General features: G+C 40.2%; 1 protein-coding gene across 2 annotated transcripts; it reads right to left on the bottom strand.

Annotated features, from left to right (window-relative positions):
- Positions 1-3,011: 3,011 nt before the first annotated feature.
- Positions 3,012-11,915, bottom strand: wfs1b (Wolfram syndrome 1b (wolframin)). Of its 2 annotated transcripts, none has more exons than XM_037780133.1 (10): positions 11,730-11,915; positions 10,071-10,448; positions 8,264-8,340; positions 7,943-8,087; positions 7,656-7,829; positions 7,429-7,509; positions 7,149-7,312; positions 6,661-6,897; positions 6,451-6,569; positions 3,012-5,517 (listed from the first exon to the last, which is right to left on the bottom strand). In XM_037780133.1, exons 2-10 carry the CDS (start codon positions 10,444-10,446, stop codon positions 3,972-3,974), a joined length of 2,919 nt encoding a protein of 972 aa, XP_037636061.1. In that variant the 5' UTR covers positions 10,447-10,448; positions 11,730-11,915; the 3' UTR covers positions 3,012-3,971. The 2 variants fall into 2 exon arrangements, with proteins under 2 accessions (XP_037636061.1, XP_037636062.1); XM_037780134.1 differs by having other exon boundaries at positions 8,264-8,337.
- Positions 11,916-18,042: the final 6,127 nt, after the last annotated feature.

Here is an 18,042-nt window from a genome sequence, read left to right as displayed (position 1 = left end):
GTAATCATATAAGACTGACAGTAATTGCCAGCGCCATTATAGAAATGTGCACGCTTCAATTTATATGGGCCTATTAGGGGACATCATTATAGTCTGTGATACTGGTGAAGTCATCTGGCCTGAAGCACCACCTAGTGTCATCACACACTTATTGCACTTATTGTACATTTAACGTTCTACACACAAGACATCTCTCTCCTGCTGTACCGTCAGTGAACTAGATCGGCCTTTTCATATCTTGGATTTCGCTAATGTGTTTAATTAGCATCATTTTTTTCTTTCCTTCCATGTCTAAAGTCTGTATCTTGTACTTACACTTGTATTTGTCATATTGCTCTCTGAATAAATCTCTATTCATAAATATAATCTTGCTAGTATCTGAGCACTCTTGTTGCTCCCAAATGAATCACATTCACAGACTTTTTTCACAGTGGACATTTTGGCTTGTCAGAGCAGGAAAAGCACATGTGGAACTTATCACATTAAAGGTCTTGATAACATTTTTATGTAGACAAACAATTTAAAAAAAATAATACATCCACAGAGCTTTTAGAAAGGTTCCACATAAAATTATTGCTTGTCCTAAACATTTTTTTATGATTGTGAATTAAGCATTTATTTCATGTTTTGTTTATCTCTGTGGAAGATATCCGAGGTTCGGTTCCCACTTCTAACAAGGCTCGTGAGACAATAGCATAACGAAGTTGGTATCACATGTCTGAGTCTCACTCAACTCGACCATAAAATATGCAAATTGTGCAACAAACTGGCAACCGCTTGTTGTGAAGTGAACGCAATGGAACAGGAGAGTGGCTGAATGTTATCAATGTTATTAACAGCACCTTTAATCCTGCAATAATTGATTTCTTGGCCACTAGGGGGCAGCAGAAACAAGTTAAACACAACATATATAAATTATATCATCACCCTGGACGTTGATAATAGCAACCATGTATCGTACAGTGTATAGTATCATTCTTTTGGAGTTGTGTGTCTGGTCACCTTATGAATGTAAGTCCAACATCAACTCTCTTTCAGCTGTGTTTTTGGTCTCTACCAACTCCTGAAGCTAGTCTCTCTCTGTCTGCTGTTTGGTGCGACCTGAAACGACACTATGAGAGCAGTGAGAGTGAAGCAAAACAGTAGAGAAGACAGTAAAGTCAGTACTGTTCTGACCTGAGAAAAATAAACTTTCAGCTCACTTTGCAGCCACTAGGTGATGCTGATTCTGTTTTGTATAATACAGGCTTTGTTGCTTGACCTTTGAACCCTGTAGGAGGCCAGATTGTGGAGCTTTGTAGTCAAAGTATCTACATCCACCTTCTTTTGGAATCATTTATTGAAGCATTGTCTGTAAGTACAGTTTTTATAAGATGCCTATATTTGTTAATGTTTATACTTTGTGTGGATGGCTAGGTCAGGCCATGTTTTTTGTGTTGATGGCTTTCAGCTAGCTATATTGGTAGCCAGATATATCAGATAGGCTTTATGAGGCTTATAATACATGATGAAAATGTATGTTAATGAGGCTTATCGTACTCATTGTTTGTATCCTTATTTTCTTTCTTCATTTCAGTTTCACTCCGTTCTCATAGTGTCAATACAAAACGGTAGTGTGCAATGAATCCATCATTCTTTGACTACAGTCAGTGTGTTGAAGGAGTCATCTGTTGGTATAGTTAAGGAAGGGGACTCTGGTGAGGGCAGACAGCTAAACAATGAGCTGAAACTTGATATAAAGGTCAGTATAACTGAGGGGAGCTGCAGATTCTGGTGATAAGTCTCTGGAGGTTAAAGCAGCAGTAGGCAGAATATTTTTGGCATCATTGGGCAAAAACTCCATAATAGCCTTTCAGCATATTGTAATTCAAGTGTTCTAAGAGATAACTAGACTTCTGCACCTCCTCATGGCTCTGTTTTCAGGCTTTAGAACATCTAGCCTGTGACGGCAGATTTTGACCAATCACAGATCATTTCATTGAGAGAGAGTTCCTATTGGCTGTGCTCCGGTCATGTGACCGGAACTTGGCATTCCTTCACCAGATTTCACAATGGCGACGGCGTCACAAACGTTCTCATTTTACAGCTAAACAGTGCACTACAAGATGATTCTGAAAACATTTGAAGTGAGAAATAGGCATTAACGTAACATTATATTGATTCATATTTGATTTTGTTTGGTCCGAGTTCGTGAGTGATCGACAGCCGGCTCTCATAGATGGCAGCTGAACTCCGGACCTGAGATCAGCTCTTACTGCTTTTTTCCCTCCGGTCTGTGAAATCTTGCAGATGCTATTAGGAGCACCGGAGGACACAGAGGCACATGATTTTTTTCAGGTTACCTGTTTCATGTTCTACTGTCAGGATATAGCGACCGTTTTATAAAAAAACTTTTTTTTATATATAATTTTTATATATAACAAAGCCATTTTTTGTTTGTTTTCCTTACAAATATTGATGACGCTTTAACGATATGCACTGAAGAAATTAGTAACGGTATTGCTCTTGTGTTTGACCCCATCAAATGTTGTGAAAAAGGTCCACTCAACTTTTCAATGTCTCTGTTACCTATACATTTGGGAACCTATAAATGCACTATAGGGCTTTCACACAGCAGACATTCTGACTTGTCAGCAGGAAAAGAACCGCTGTTACTGATAGAGCTGCAACGTTTAGTCTACAGAAAAATAATCACCTACCATTTTGATTGTCGATTAAGCGTTTAAGTAATTTTTCATGCATAAATGGCAGAAAATGCTGTTTTCAGCCTGTCAAATATGTAGATTTCCTGCTTGTCTCTATTTTATATCATATTAAACTGAATATCTTTTCCTGCCATGCTCATGTCAAAATGTCTTGCATGAAAAAAAATAGTGATCTCAAACAATATGAGCAAAATAAATATATAGCATATGCTTATAAAGACAGGAAAGAGCATGTTTCATACCTTTTTAAAATGTAGTATTTATATGATGCAGTTAATGTTGAATAAAAAAACAGCAACAAGCAAATGTTTTCATTATGTTTATGGGTCACAGTAAAGAAAACAGTAGTGACATCCTAACTTAAAACACATCATCACTCAGGGACTGCAAATGTTCAATATATTAAATCTCTGCACAGCAGAGACGGAGGCAAACAAGGGAGGAGAAGGAGGACAGCGAGAGGAGAAAAAGATCCGAGAGAACAGAGGAGGCAGAGCTAAACTAGAGGATAACTTCAGAGGCAGCTGAGCTTTTGAAAGGTGAAGGATTAAAGACTTGATTTAGTCTATTCTCTTCCAAATTACTTTTGAATTGAGACTATGTCTTATAAGGCACTTAAAAATAACTTCCCATTACAATGACATACTGCACATACAGTAAACTGTCTAATATTAAATGATTAAAGCATGACAGCAAAGGAAAGTCATCAGCATTACAACCTGTTGTGTAAAAAGAGAAAACCTTTCTTCTCTAACTTGTCGGCCACAGACACAACAAAGAATACAGTTCAACAGGGAAACGGTAAAATTGAAATACTGATGATTTTGGCTACAAATGTCTGATAAATGTAAATGGGTTCAGCACACAAAATGTTTGTACAATGAACAAATTCAAAACGTCTTCATTAACAGGCTGTCGGATGAAATGCACAACTGACCACAGCTGAGGAGGTTTAGATTTCTTACTTTAGTGTTAGGCAGTAAATTACTTATTCTAAAAACATTAGTAGTCTGTGTTCCTCCCCATTTGTATAATTCATTTCATTATATTACGTGTTCTCACATGTTTTGGCTCAAAAGCTATAAGAATGCAAACACACACACACACTCGCCCAAGATCAGGTTTACAACAGGAACTGATACCACAAATGTCTGATTATGTGTCCACCCTCTTGCAGTGTTAAGAAGAGTGATGTCCAATCAATAATGTTCTTCAACTAGTGTTATCATTATTATACATCTTAGAGGTGCGGTCGCCAGATGATCTCTACCCACCCTCCTGTGTCACAGTCTCAATTTCAGGCTCCGAGTGTTGCTCTAGCTGAGCGGTCAAGAAGGGGTTGAAGAAGAAGTCAAAACCAAACTGCAGGGCGCCCTGAGCCGTGCGCCTCCAGTCGTGTTCGATCTTGTACTGCCTACGGCTGGGTAAGCTGGCGTTGGCGCACGACAGGCAGTGAATGGCTTTCAGTTCAAACACGGGCCACTTAGAGCCCAAACGGCCCTCCAGTATGGTGCTGAACTCCACCACGCTTCCTGTGTTTAGGTATAAAAGCATAGACTTGAACTCGTTACTGGCCCGCAGGACTATGTCCTTAGTCGCATCTTCGTCCTCTATGATCGTCCCGTTCCTGGTCTTCCTCTCCAGCGGCATGCCCATCGTGACCTCGAATTTGTATCGATCAAAGCGCTTGATGTGACATTCGTGCTTGGGCAGTTTCTTTAGTTTACAGAGGGGATTTTCTGGAGGAGGAGCCGGAGCGGGCAGAGGCTGGGACTCAGCTGTGTTGTTTTTTACCTCCTCACACAAAGGATACGGCTCGCCATACAGACACCGCATCCAGTTCCCCACAACCACAGGCAGCAGGTTGATAACCGACTGGGGCCCGTTCTCGATGTCGGTAACGCGGACGTATTTGAAACGTCCGGTCCAGGTGACACGATGTCCTTCAAGATGAGAGCAGAGAATCTGAGTTTGGGCCATGTTGCCCTCTTTCCAGGCCAGAGGGCCGCAGAGGCTGCTGTACTCGGGCCACGTCAGGGTGGAGTTATAAACCTTCATGCCTTCAGACCTGTAGACGTACATCCAGCAGAAGAGCACCACGGCACTGAGCCACACCAGGATGAGTTTCACGACGCTGCTCCGTGACAAAGACCGAAAAACCGCAATGGGGTTGAGGCTGAAGCGAGTCCAAAGCCTCAACACTACTGGCACGAAGCAAATTGTTAAGGTGACCACCATCTTGGTCACTTCCAGGGCGAGAAACCACTGCAGCAACTGGATGATGAGCAGAGCAGCCAGGCCTAGTGAGAGTATAGGAAGGGCGAACATTAAGAGGAAGTAGCCGACGCCGGTGCGGATCAGTCCTATTGCAGTGGCGTTGTTAAGGAACACCAAGCTGAGCTCACACCAGGTGAAGCAAACCAGGTAGGGCACCAGGCACAGGTAGGTGCCCTTGAAGCCTCTCAGCTGGGCCATACGGAAGAGCAGATAGAAAAGGTGTCCATACAGCAGACACGGCACCCCCAGGTTGAACACTACAACGTCTCCTATAGGCACAGAGACGAACGTCATCCCAAAGACCCTGAGGAACCAGGGGAGGGAGTCTGGCAGGAGGTGGGTGAGGGAGCACGCTCCGGAGAGGACCTCTGTGAGGAGCGCTTTACGGGCGAAGAGCTGAGCTGAGGCGTGGAGGCTGAGGAAGGCGGTGACGGTGAAGAAGAGAGCGACGGCAGCCAACTCTGAGCAGGGGATCCAGGATTTATCAGCAACGGGGAAAGAGAAAACCACAAAGATCACCGAGAGCAGGAAGTACCTGGAACGCAAAGAGACGGGATGTATTCATTTAGCAGCAGAAGCATATTTTGTTAATTTAGCATATTTACCATTTTGACTTCATTAATTTTCTTCAACCCATTTGTGCTTGCAACTGAAATTTATGAATTTATTTGTTGGAAGTGTTCTCTTCGCTTGCCTAAGCACAAATGTGAAGAAACAAAATCGATCAAACTGTTTGGCTGAAAAGTGATTTTTTCTTATCACACCGTAATATATCTAGTATTTGGGCACATGGGACGACTGTTTTTGCTATAGACTCCATCATATTTTAGGGAAAAACAGTAGTCCCAGGTGCCCAAAGACTAAATATAGTATGATAAGAAATTGGCTGTATCTCAGAAAGGAGCACAATCAAATATTTGGTATCTATGAACTCATAACAAGTTGAATATATATATATAACAAAATATATTCATATGGAAAACATTTAATAAACAGTCAGAATTTTTCCTCAGTTTTGAAAAACCCTGACTTTGACTAGTAATTTTAAAAAAAATGTAAAAGTTGTACTGTTAGATACTTGCCCTAAGTATGTTTGTACCAAATTTCAAGACTTTTGACCAATCAGAACAAATGTTTCCTCATCATACTAAATACAGTCTTTGGGCACAAAAGGATACATTTTACTGTTTATTTTGAGTATAAAACTTCACCTTTACATCTTTTCTACTTCTTTGTGTGTTCCTACTATTTGTTATATTAATTGTCAGGTTAAAGAAGTTAAACTAAGCAGAAACTGCATGATTGTATTTACAAGACAATGCTGAATGGACATATATTCTAGTCAAACTGGTAAAACCTGAACAAAACCAAACTTTACATTTGCAAACAAAACAGAGTAAAAGTAAATAAGAAAAAAAATACATGTTGTCTGAATATGTTGTATCCATGTAAATAGAGATGTTCTTACAGATAAGGCTCTAAGTGTGTCCATCCAAAGTTGGTCTCGGCCTGCTCCAGATCAAGACCGGGTTCAAAGTGAGTCAGCAGGTCTGTCAGGGCCCGGAAGTTTTCCCATGCTTTTGAATTCTGTAGAAAAATAGACTTTCTGTTTAATGTTACCTCCTAATATAAGTACATACTGTATATACTCTCTCGTACACAAGGAACAATCACTAACCTGAAATACCCGCAGTGTGCAGATGACCATGGAGAAGAACGAGAGGTAGAACACCAGCAGAGGGATGAGGAAGATGAAGAACTCGATTGTGAGGTTGGAGATGATGAAGAAGAAGATGAGTGCGTTGACGTGGTGCGTGGGGATCAGGGCGCTGAGCCACTGCATGCCGGCCCGTGACGCCCAGTCGATGAGGTGCTCCTTGATCTCCAGCAAAGCGAACAGAGGGAACTTCAGCAGCTGGGGGAACCACGAGAAAGGACGGAGTAGGGTCAGTACATCAACAAGATCCCAAAATCTGATTACTACTCCTACGAAGGACTTATTCAGAGAGCTGAAACGAAGATTAATCAGCAACCAATGAAGTCACAATAAGCAAAACGTATTTTTGAGTGGAGGAGGACATTAAACAAACCCACGGTGAAAAAGAGGAGAGCATGGAGTCTACCGGACAGCAGACACCAGTCACAAAACCACAAAGTCTGTCCTACCTTTTGGTGTAAGGGCAGTTTATCCGGATTCTTCACTACTACATCATCATCGTCGTCGTCGTCATCATCACCTCCTGCCGAAGCCATGACTGGTGAGGGTGCAACGCCCTGAGCGTACTTCTTAGTCATCTCAACAAAATCATCAAGACCCACTTGGCATCTGGCTACAAAGACATATAGAAGATATGCGCATGTTAACTTACAAGCAAATTCAAATCTGAAAGTTACTTTTTCGTATTGCAGCTTTTTACGAGTTGCCGTTGTTTCAAACCACGCAGACCTTCACTGGTGACCATATTCTCCAGGACTCTCCTCTGTTTCTTGGCAGATCTGTTTAGTGGGCCTGGGGACACTGGCTTGCCTGTAAATGGAGGAGACAGACATGCAACTAGTCTGTATTTCTTTGCCTCTTCAAAACAATCTGCAGCTTGTTGAGTATACTACTATTAAGCAACATAAAACTGTACAATGTCAATGTGTTAAATTACAATATGTCCCCTCTCGTACCCGGCTCTGTGTGGACGTGTTCAACGTTCTCCAGCATCTCAGAAACAGCCACCGACTTCTTCCTCTCCGGGTTCAACTTCCAGTACATTAGCAGAGCGGCTTTCCTGACTCCTCTCTCAAAGCGCGTCTCTGTACACAACTTCTTCACCTCCTCAAAGTTCTCCAGAGTGATGCCTGAAAGACACAGAAGTGCACACTTATGCTGGACAACTATTCATAACATCAAACCAATGATGCTACTTTGCTAATAGCTGTAGATTGAGGGCAGCAGTGTGAGATTTCGGTACCTTTCCTGGAGGCTAAGCACTGCTGCAGGTGTTTGACGGCGTCCTTGCGGCCTTGTTTAGCAGCCTGGACTAGCCAAGTGACCGCCGTACAGTTGTTCAGCTCCTCGTCTCTTTCTTCTGCTAGCGCCAGGAAGTAACGCCCCATCTGGATAAACACACAAACAGACTCTTTGACTTGCAAGGCAAGCATTACTGAGACTTAGTCGACACATGACCGTCCTGTCCTTCCCATCAATATGTCACTCTCAAAATAACATTTTCTGTGCCCACCACATGGTCATTAAAGTCAATACTATTTGCAATATGTTCATTGTCACTGACCTTTGTCTGTGCTTTTGCATCTCCTGACTTTGCTCTCTCCTCCAAATCCTCAAGAGTGACCTCGTCCTCTGGCTCTTCTGAAGGAAACAGAGAATGCAGTAGATTGAATGGGTCTTTAACAATAGATGCTACAGATACTTAATATAACAGTGTCCAACAAAATGCCTTTAAAAAACAATTTGTGGTTGTTAATGAGTAGGGATGCCCCCTCTTAGACAATTAATCGACTAATCTGTCGTTTTGGTCTTAGTCCACTCAGATTTCTTTAGTCGATTAGTCGTTTTTTAGGGCTTTTTTTATGCTGAATGACTTATTTCCAAGAAACGTTTGAGCACATCTCTGGTGCACGCAAGATTTAAAGTGGTGATTCTTTGTGGAGAAACTCAGTCTGTCCATTAAATCAACTAATCTATTAGTCGACAAAATGTGTTAGTCGACTAAGAATTTCTTTGGTTGAGGACAGCCCTATTAATGAGTTAGTAAAGTATCTCTTTTATAAATAGGTGGATAACACACAGATATAAATGAAACACCACGACACACACACTAACATGTCCTCCTGACACAGCTGTCTAATCACGACACAGTGCAGTGAAAGCAGGGAAACTGCTGACCAAGCTGTTTCCATTTCAAGTTATAGTAGTACAAATTATATGAATGTGGAAAAGCTTTAACTCAAATTGAACCATTTAGTTTTCAGGCCCTATGTCCTGAAGTTTGAGGAAAAAACTGAGATTTCAACTATAAAATAAATGAAGTTTTCTTCAGGTGACTATTTAAAGTATAATCACAGTTCTTTTTTACTCATCTTTGGTTTTAAAATACTCTAGTCTGCGTCTTATGGAAACAGTCCAGTTTGATGTGCCAGTCAGTGATCCCAGAGCGTCAGCATGAGTCAGATCCTTCCAGAAACAGCATCTGTCCCGATAAGAACGTCCCACTGAACCCTGTTGCTTTAATTATCATCTTCTTTTGGCTGATGAGTTCTGCTGATCTCTCAATCCCAATGCCTCTTGAGCTAGAGAGCCCACATGGAAAATGTGTCTACATCCTGGACAGTCAGGTGTCACATTTGTTGTGTCACGTATACGAGGAAAAACACGGAGTTGGCAACAAAACGTGGAAACACGTTCCAAGATTCAAAACGCCCCCAGGCTGTAAGTGATACTGGTGAGTGAAGCGGTGGTCTGTCTGTGCCTGCCTGTCTCTGGAAGCAAAAGAAAATGCAAAGGGATCCGGTAACTTCCATCAGATGCCCGTCAATGCTGCTGGTACACTGCTCAAACCCCGATCCTCCGGCAGAGCCCCTAAAATAACAGCAGCTGCTAGCTTCCCTGATGTAACACACACATGCTTACACAGTGATACAATCTGTCTCCCATTTTTACATTCATTTGCTACATTCTGATCAGTCCAGACTGTGTTCATGACTGAGGTGATAGATTTCTACACATAATACTCCATATTTACATATCCAGACGTCACTGCAAAGCCATGCAACAAATGTAAATGTGATATTCTCAGTGCAGTTAACAGATCTCCCACTATGTGAACTTTCCATGCAGGATTTGGTTAGTGGGAACTAACAAATAAGAGTTGAAATGGTCTGAAAAGACAGCAGGCAGCAGAGTGGGAGAGGCTGCTTTACATGTTGTGGTAAATGTGTGTGGTTGTCATGGAGACACCACAGTACACACAGCAAACTGGGAGTTTTGGCTGCACTGATTGGTGGAGATGGAGAGGAAAGTGAGACAATGAAGTAAAGATTTTGGGATTTAAAGGTCAAAGGTCAGAGTTGGATTCTCACCTGTTTCAGGTGTGGGAGGAGGCTGTGGAGCCATGGCAGCAGCTGTGGATCCAGTCCCCGTAGAGGCTGCATTAAGCTGAGATCTGCCCACCTGAGAAGGGCTCCTGATGGGCTGGCGTAGAGGGGAGGCAGGCGGTGTGGACAGGGAAGAAGAACGGGAGGAAAGACCCGGAGAAGTCCGAGGGGAGGCGGTGAAGGGAGAAGATGAGGGTGTGGTTAGAGGTGTTGGCATGGTGAGTTTAGGCTTGGGGCGGTCTGAGGTTGGTGCGGTTGTGGTAGATGATGAGCTGGAAGAGGAAAGGCCCGGCCTCAGGGTGGAGGGAGATGAGGGGCTGGGTTTTAGGGTGGCTGGGTTGCCGGTCAGCGACGGATCCATGGCTGAAAAACAGACAACTTATCAGTCAAAAAGGAAACTGTAGGGTTTAATCACAATCACAGATGATGTGGTAGTGTGTGTGTATAGCAGCAGAGAGTGAAAGGAAGGACGTGTTCAAGGCTAAACAGCTGACAGGGAGAAGGTAGGAAGGAGTGGTGGAGTAACAGCTGCTGTGAAAGGACACTTCCTCTCTTCATTTCAACATGCCCCCTCCTCCACTGTACTGCTTTGATAAACCAATGCCAAATAGTGATGTAGCAAAACTGCATGCAAAAATGATTTCAAAAAAGTAAAAGAAAGCCCAAGATGAGAAAATTTGAGTTTATAATATTAGATATAAACTACAAGGTTGTCTTCATAGTGTATATAATATAAATATAATTCATTATGTGTAATTAGTTCTTAATTATTTCTACTTCTTACTTTTATATTTGTATTTTTTCTTTTTACATGATTATTGACTGCTCATTTGATGAACTGTTTCTTATTGCCTTTTAATTTCTTTGAGGTAAGTTAGCGAACACCTGTGGCTCTCAAACATGTGCCAGAAGATTTTCATTCCAAGCCAACAACAAACTGACAGCAGATGAGTCATTAGGCTGGAGCAGTGTTGGGTTGAACAGTATATTATCTTGCAGACTTATGTGCCTCCACCATAGTTGAATATTGACCTGACTAAACAGCCTAATTCCTTTTTAATTATACTGCAAATCCATGTTGTGTTTGACTTTAGTTAGTAAAGCTGTGTGAAAACCTTTTTGTCATGTGGTCTGCAGTCTATTTTAGACATTATCAAGTGAAACCCTGAGCAGCTATATTAAGAAGGTGACATGCTTGAAGTACTTTTACTCTTGTGTTATATTTCTATTTTAGCTTCTATCCTATAGCTTTTATTTTTAGCTTGTTTTTATTTTTCTAATCTTTAATGTTTTTATAACTGTTTTAATGATGTCTTAATGTTCTTTTGCACTTTGTCGCAATGTTCTTGAATGTTTATGTAAAGCACTTTGAATTGCCCTGTTGCTGAAATGTGCTATACAAATAAAGCTGCCTTGCCTTGAGGTGTCCTGACTGGAAAACCCCCCTTGGCCAGTGAGAACAGGCTCCAATGAAGCTAATGCAACCAGTAGATAGGGCATGCAACAATCCTAATATAACTAACAGCAGCTAATGCAATGCAGTGTGTATATATACACCATCACAGTCCTTATGTAACCGACATACAGCTGACAGGTAGCTAAAATAACCCTTGTTTTTGTTGCTAATGTCTGCTGTCTGCTCACCTTTACCACCAGCTTATTTTAAATCCTCCAGGTGAAAAAGGTCTCGAGGAATATCTCAGTTTCTTTGCTATTCCGTTTCCCAAGTCATTCTTCCCTTTTGCTTTAGTAAAATCAGCCTGTAGGATCTCCTCTCAGTCTTGCTGTCTCTCTCTCTGTGGTCAAACTCACACTACTCTGGTCTGTCAGCTGACACAGTCGGTGGCCACGCCCAAGTCCGCCTTCTGCGTGTTCTGATTGGTTAAAACCGAGGACTCCTTTTTTAATAACGCGATTTGATTGGCTGAAAAGGCCGGAAGTTAAAATTATTTATCTCAGTCAAGAGCAATCAATTGTCGAAACATTTTATTTTACAGATCAGGTTCTCAATGAAATATACCCCTCTGCTGAATTCTTAAAGGTCCCATATCGTGCACATTTTCAGGTTCATACTTGTATATTGTGTTTCTACTAGAACATGTTTACATGCTGTAATGTTAAAAAAACAACTTTATTTTCCTCATACTGTCTGCCTGAATATACCTGTATTTACCCTCTGTCTGAAATGCTCCGTTTTAGTGCATTTCAATGGAATTGCAACAGAATTGCGTTGCCTGGCAACAGTTTGGGTCCATATTTTCTTCCTGTCAGCTGATGTCATTCACATACACTGCAACAGGAAATAAACTGGTACACATTTAGAATGTTTACGTTTAAAACCGTGTAATGGTCTAAATATTGTATATTTGTGACATCACAAATGGACAGAAATCTTAACGGCTTGTTTCAAATGCACAATTTCTGAATACGAGCTGTGTGTATTTCTCTGTGGATTGAGCGCTTTGATACTTTCACAGTATTTATAAAGCACTTAAACCTGCTTTAGGATATAAAAGACATGAAAATCTTACTTTTTACAATATGGGACCTTTAAGAAGTCTTTTTGGTTTTGATCACAATAATTGCTCGTTCTGTTTTGAACAACATTGAAACTACAGAACATTTATTTTATGAATGTATTTTTGCTAATGCTTTCTGGGATGATTTGCATTATTTATTGGTTGTCCACTAAATGTGTACATTTTTCTAATCTAACAAAGGAAAATGTTATATTTGGTACAATTGTGAAAGATCCTGTACATGACCTGGCAATCAATTTCATAATCATTATTGGAAAGTTTTTTATACATAAAAATAGATTCCTGAAATCAAGACCAAATTTCTATGTTTTTCATAAGGAGCTGTGTCTTTACTTTTCATCTCTGAAACATATGAAGAAAAATAATGATATGAAGCTTTCAATGTTAGCTGAGGACCTTAACCTTACAGAGAACCCCTATAGCACTATTAGCACTATTCCCACATTCACTTACTTTTATTTTTGTTTTTTTGTTTTTTGTTTTGTTGTTTTTGTTTTTCTCTCTCTCTTCATCCACACTCTTATGCACTGTACGCCAATTTCCAGGCTTGTCTGTTCCCTTGTAGTTGTGGACTTTTCTGTACGATGCCATATTGTAATGTAAATTTCTCAATAAAAAAATATATATATTTATATTTTACAGATAACTTGCTGTGATATCAGGGACAGTTATTATTACAGTTAATTGAAATGTTTTAAATGGGTTAAATTCTAAAGTATGTTTCTATAATTGAGATTGACTGCTTTGTTTTTATAATCAATCATTCGATTTCTTTTACTGTTGTTGTAACAACGTTATAAAGTTTTCTACCAGGAGATGGCAGTACACCACATGTATTCATTCACAAATGTGGATATGAAAAAAAAGAGTACAAATGATAACTATTTTCCTTCAATGTTTCACAATCTTAGGAATACATAAAATCTTATTTAAAACATTTTTAAAAATTACCTTGTTTAAGCTATATAGAAAAAATGGATACCACTGGCATTGAAGTTTTAAACTGCTGACCCCATTTTACATATAATTCACAACTTATACTTAGTTTTTTTTGTTTTGTTTGTTTACTTATTTATTATTATTATATTTAATTTATATAATTTTTTTGTATATGTTTCATTTATGTTTCTATCGATTTGAATTCATTTATATGTATAAATGTATTTGTTTATGAAATTAACTCTGATTGTTTATACAATTATTTCTGTGATTTATTGGATTTTGTACAGAATACCAATAAAAAGACTTTGAGACAAAAATAAATAAATAGTGAATTATACAGTATTTTAGTCAAGTAGGTTTGCAGTAAAAAGACCATACCAGGACATTTTAAAGCCGTGCTTGCTGTAGAAATATAGTATCAGCACATTTATGTATTATTTAAGAATTTAAATCGCTGGAATCTAACAACCATGTAATTTGGTTTTCTGTAGGATTCAGTGTTTGTCCAACAACTATGTTTAATCACATGATCCAAACTCAATTTGATCTGCTCATAGAGTACAGGCAAATGCAGTTTGAGAGTTATTTATTCTGCAAAACTAGCAGGTAAAAACGGTAATAGTCTGCCTCTAAATCTGTGTTCTTGGTGTAATATGTTCAGGCAGTTTTACTCCGTGACAACACAATACTGACTGTGCCCAAATATAAGGGGTTGTAACGACGCTTGGACCATATAGCTCTTTGCTCACATACATGTAGGCTACAATGAAACCTGCCATAAGGAACACAGGAAATAAGACAAGGAAAGGAAAACATTAAAGTTCAGAAGAGGGGCACCCAGACGAAAAAGGAAGGAGAGCAGACAGTTCTTTAATTTATAAAGAGAATAAGCAACAGGACTCAGGGGGAGTGAGATTAAAGTTCTAGTCTGGGTATCAGAGTAGATAGGCCTATCACATTGTGGGAAAAAAGGAAATGGGGGCAGTAATTGCTTAACTGCAGCTGCATTGAAGCAGTTATGTAAATGGCTCTCGATTAGTAGATTAACGCAATCCAGTTGGGAGGATAAGCATGACCCTCATACTGGTTCTGGTCCACACCTTCAATCTCTGTTAGGAAATCTGTCTTTTAAATGGGCTTAGACACACATGCACTCATAGATGCAATGCCCATTTAAATTGGGCAAAGCGGCTCAAACAACATATTTGTAATAATGAGCTTGTTATGAGTCCAAAGCTTTTGATTATGCAAATCTCCAAGTAGATTTTGTTGGCCGCACTGAGACGCTCACAGTAAACTCTTGCAGGTTTTTACTGTGTTTAAAATTGAACCAAGCTGGTCTTTTTACTTCAGTCTGCTTGTTTTCTTTCTCTGTATCACCTCAAGGTAGACTTATCCTAGAGCTCGTGTGATGGAGACTTTCCCATCACCTTCTGACAAGCCTACTATGTCAATTACTCTTATAAAAACTGCTGCATGACACAACAGAACAGAGACTATTAGTCCAAAATGCACTCAACGCCCTCTTCGTCTCTTTCTGCGTCTAGGTAACAGGTCCCTGTATATACAGTGCAGGCCCCACCCACAGTCTCCCCCGGCATTACTAATGACTCTCAGAGAGACCTGAGGAGGAGGAGAGGAGGTATGGTCAGTAACCATAGCAACCAGAGGGGTTACATGAGAACGGACATTGACTGCAGTGAAGATGAGTATTTCCATCACAGCCCAGTAGCTATTCTGACCTTTGAAGTTTCTCTCGGCAGGGAAATGGGATGTAATGCTGGATGGACGTTCGCCAGCTGATACTCTGGTCAAATTCCTTCTAATTACACACCATATATGCTATGAATATCATACCAGCTTGCTTATGTTATGATACTAATATAAGAACAGACATGTCATAAAATCTGCTACAGATTTCACTTTGGGGAAAATCCTCAGACAGGGAGTTAATCCAACTCTGGTAATGTTGGTGCCACTGACTAATCGCCTTAGAATATGAACCATCTTTTACATGAGCCTGTTATTATGAACTCTTACAAAATGCTTAAATCATTGGCACTTCCTACACACTTTTGTAAGTGGGGGAAAACTCAACTCCTTCCTGTGGTTTATGTCCCTTCTTCAGCTGCCAGCCCTCTGTGTATTGATCTGTAGCTATTTTGAGTTCTGTGTGGAAAATAAGAAGCAGAGAAAGAATAGTAAAAGAAGACGGAGAAAAGGAATAATTGTGTGCATCACAACCCTTTAGGTTTGGGCTCATGCTCTCTTTGAAATGTGTTGTGGGGGTTTTCCAGCAATTTACTTACACTTGCACTTACATAAAGTAGGCTTTAATTGTCAAAATTGAAGGAGCAGAGGCCAAGATATCCTGATTTTTGAGATATCCAGAAATGCTGGATCCTACATCTCCCATAATGCAACTCAACAGTGTCTTTCATTAGACAGTAATTTCCCTGCCTCCTAAATGTCCACTTCAGAGCCACAGAATACATCTTAGAGCAGACTGGCTGGCACTCCACTTGACGAGTAAACTGAACTTAAAAATTGATGGAGTGCTCCTTTTGATAAGATATTAAAACAAAGATGGAAATCATTAAATTTTATGTGGAATGTGGTTCACAATAATCACAGTCACATCATCACAATATTATTATGGTGACTTTATGGTGACAAATAGAAAATGACACGATTCATTGTTTATTTACATTTCGGGCCACTAAAACTACACTGAAATGCTAATACAACTCTAACCCTCCTTGTTGAGTCATGCTACTTGTACCGTGGCTTCATTAAACAACTTGTATTATGATTCCGGGTGTGGGCAGTAATAGTGTGGTATTTGAACTGTCTACTGGAACATTTAATGACAGCATTTCCAAAGCCTCATATCTTACCCAGAAGGTCAGAAACAGAGAAAAATCCTTGTTACTATGTTTGAAGTGCTTTTCCAAATCAAAGAAACTTCACTTTCCACTCACAGGGTTGTCATCTTGTTATGTTCATGTTATGAATTAAGGTTTTTTGGGGATGCACTATGGAACATACGGCTCAAATTGTTTTGTGACTAACAGTGGTGACTCATTCCTGAGAAACCTAATTACCCTCATATGAAAGTTTTACGTCACCACAAGCACTCCAGACTGGGGTTACATTGTGGAAAATAGGTCAGTTTGGTGGCTGGCTTCAGAAATGGATACAAAAGTGAATGTTTTCTATCTATGTGTTTAAAACAAATGCTGCATAGACAGAAGGTTTGCTAGATATATTCCTCATTTGATCCTCTGCTCCCCTCTGAATACCAAAGGCCGTCTCTGAAAGCCAATAAATTTAATCTGCCAGTAGTCATGAATATGTTAAGCTTATTATGGACAGCTCTCATGGATATGCAGAAAACCTAAGGTGATTATGTTAAGTTAATAGAAACAGTGACTCCTCACATTACTCATAACTGGGCCGACGAGAAGGAAACAGTGACTGACTAGAGGTTGTTTCTTTCTTCCCATGGAGAAATCTGTGATTAAGATGCTTGTATAACTTGACCATTCATCCTAGAGAAGTTCACATTCTCCCTAGAGGCATATCACAGGCTCAGGATGCTTTTCACTTATACCTACCATCACTTTTACACTTTAACTATCACCTGAATCTAATAACACCTCGGGCTGTTCTTTTATCTGCGGATGAGAAATCACAAGGCCGGATCACAAGGTTATTGTGACGTCAAAACAAATAAAGATTTCTTTATCCTGTTCAGAGAGAGCGTGGTACAAAAACAGAGTAAAAATACCTCAGGCAAAAACAATTAACAGAAACACTCATTACCGCTCTCTGACACACATTCGCTCTCTGAGTCAATCTTTCACCAAAACAAAGCAGGACACACACATCCCTCCCTCTCCTCATCTCTCTTTGCCTGCAACCACAATGTTTTTTCACTTTATCTCTCCATCTGGGTGTCTGTTTGCTGGCCTCAGCAGGAACCTGAATGGAGTACAGCTTAAAAACCCACCCCCCTTTGCTTGCCTGCTTTACCACACTCAAAAATGTTCCATATATGAAGTGAACAACCTGGAAAAATGCCCACTGGGACTCCAATTCTGCAGGAGATGACATGATGTAGACAACTGAAACTGATCCCTGACTGTTTGCTCTTCTTCCTCCACTTCCTATAGCCTATGTTGTCCTGCAGCATTGGGTTGCATATGCTGCAGCCACAGAAAGCTGTGATGATGTGTGTGGCAGACAGGCAGGCAGGCACAGTGCGGAGAGGCAGAGACAGGCAGCTGTGCGTAAGTAATGCATCCTCCAGAATCTGGGTCACACTCACACCACTTTCATATTGTCAGATTTTATTCACCCAGTATTATGATTTTACGAGTCATATTGGCCTAGATAAATATACTGAATTATAGGAGGCCTGAGGTACCTGTAATTGAAGCTTTTCAGTTATAATGCATTACTTAAGGAGAAGA

This window comes from Sebastes umbrosus, chromosome 9, assembly GCF_015220745.1.
Source record: "Sebastes umbrosus isolate fSebUmb1 chromosome 9, fSebUmb1.pri, whole genome shotgun sequence".
In the NCBI taxonomy this organism is placed as follows: Eukaryota; Metazoa; Chordata; class Actinopteri; order Perciformes; family Sebastidae; genus Sebastes; species Sebastes umbrosus.
Note: the sequence above shows the minus strand (reverse complement) of the source record. Positions and strands in the feature narration are given on the sequence as shown.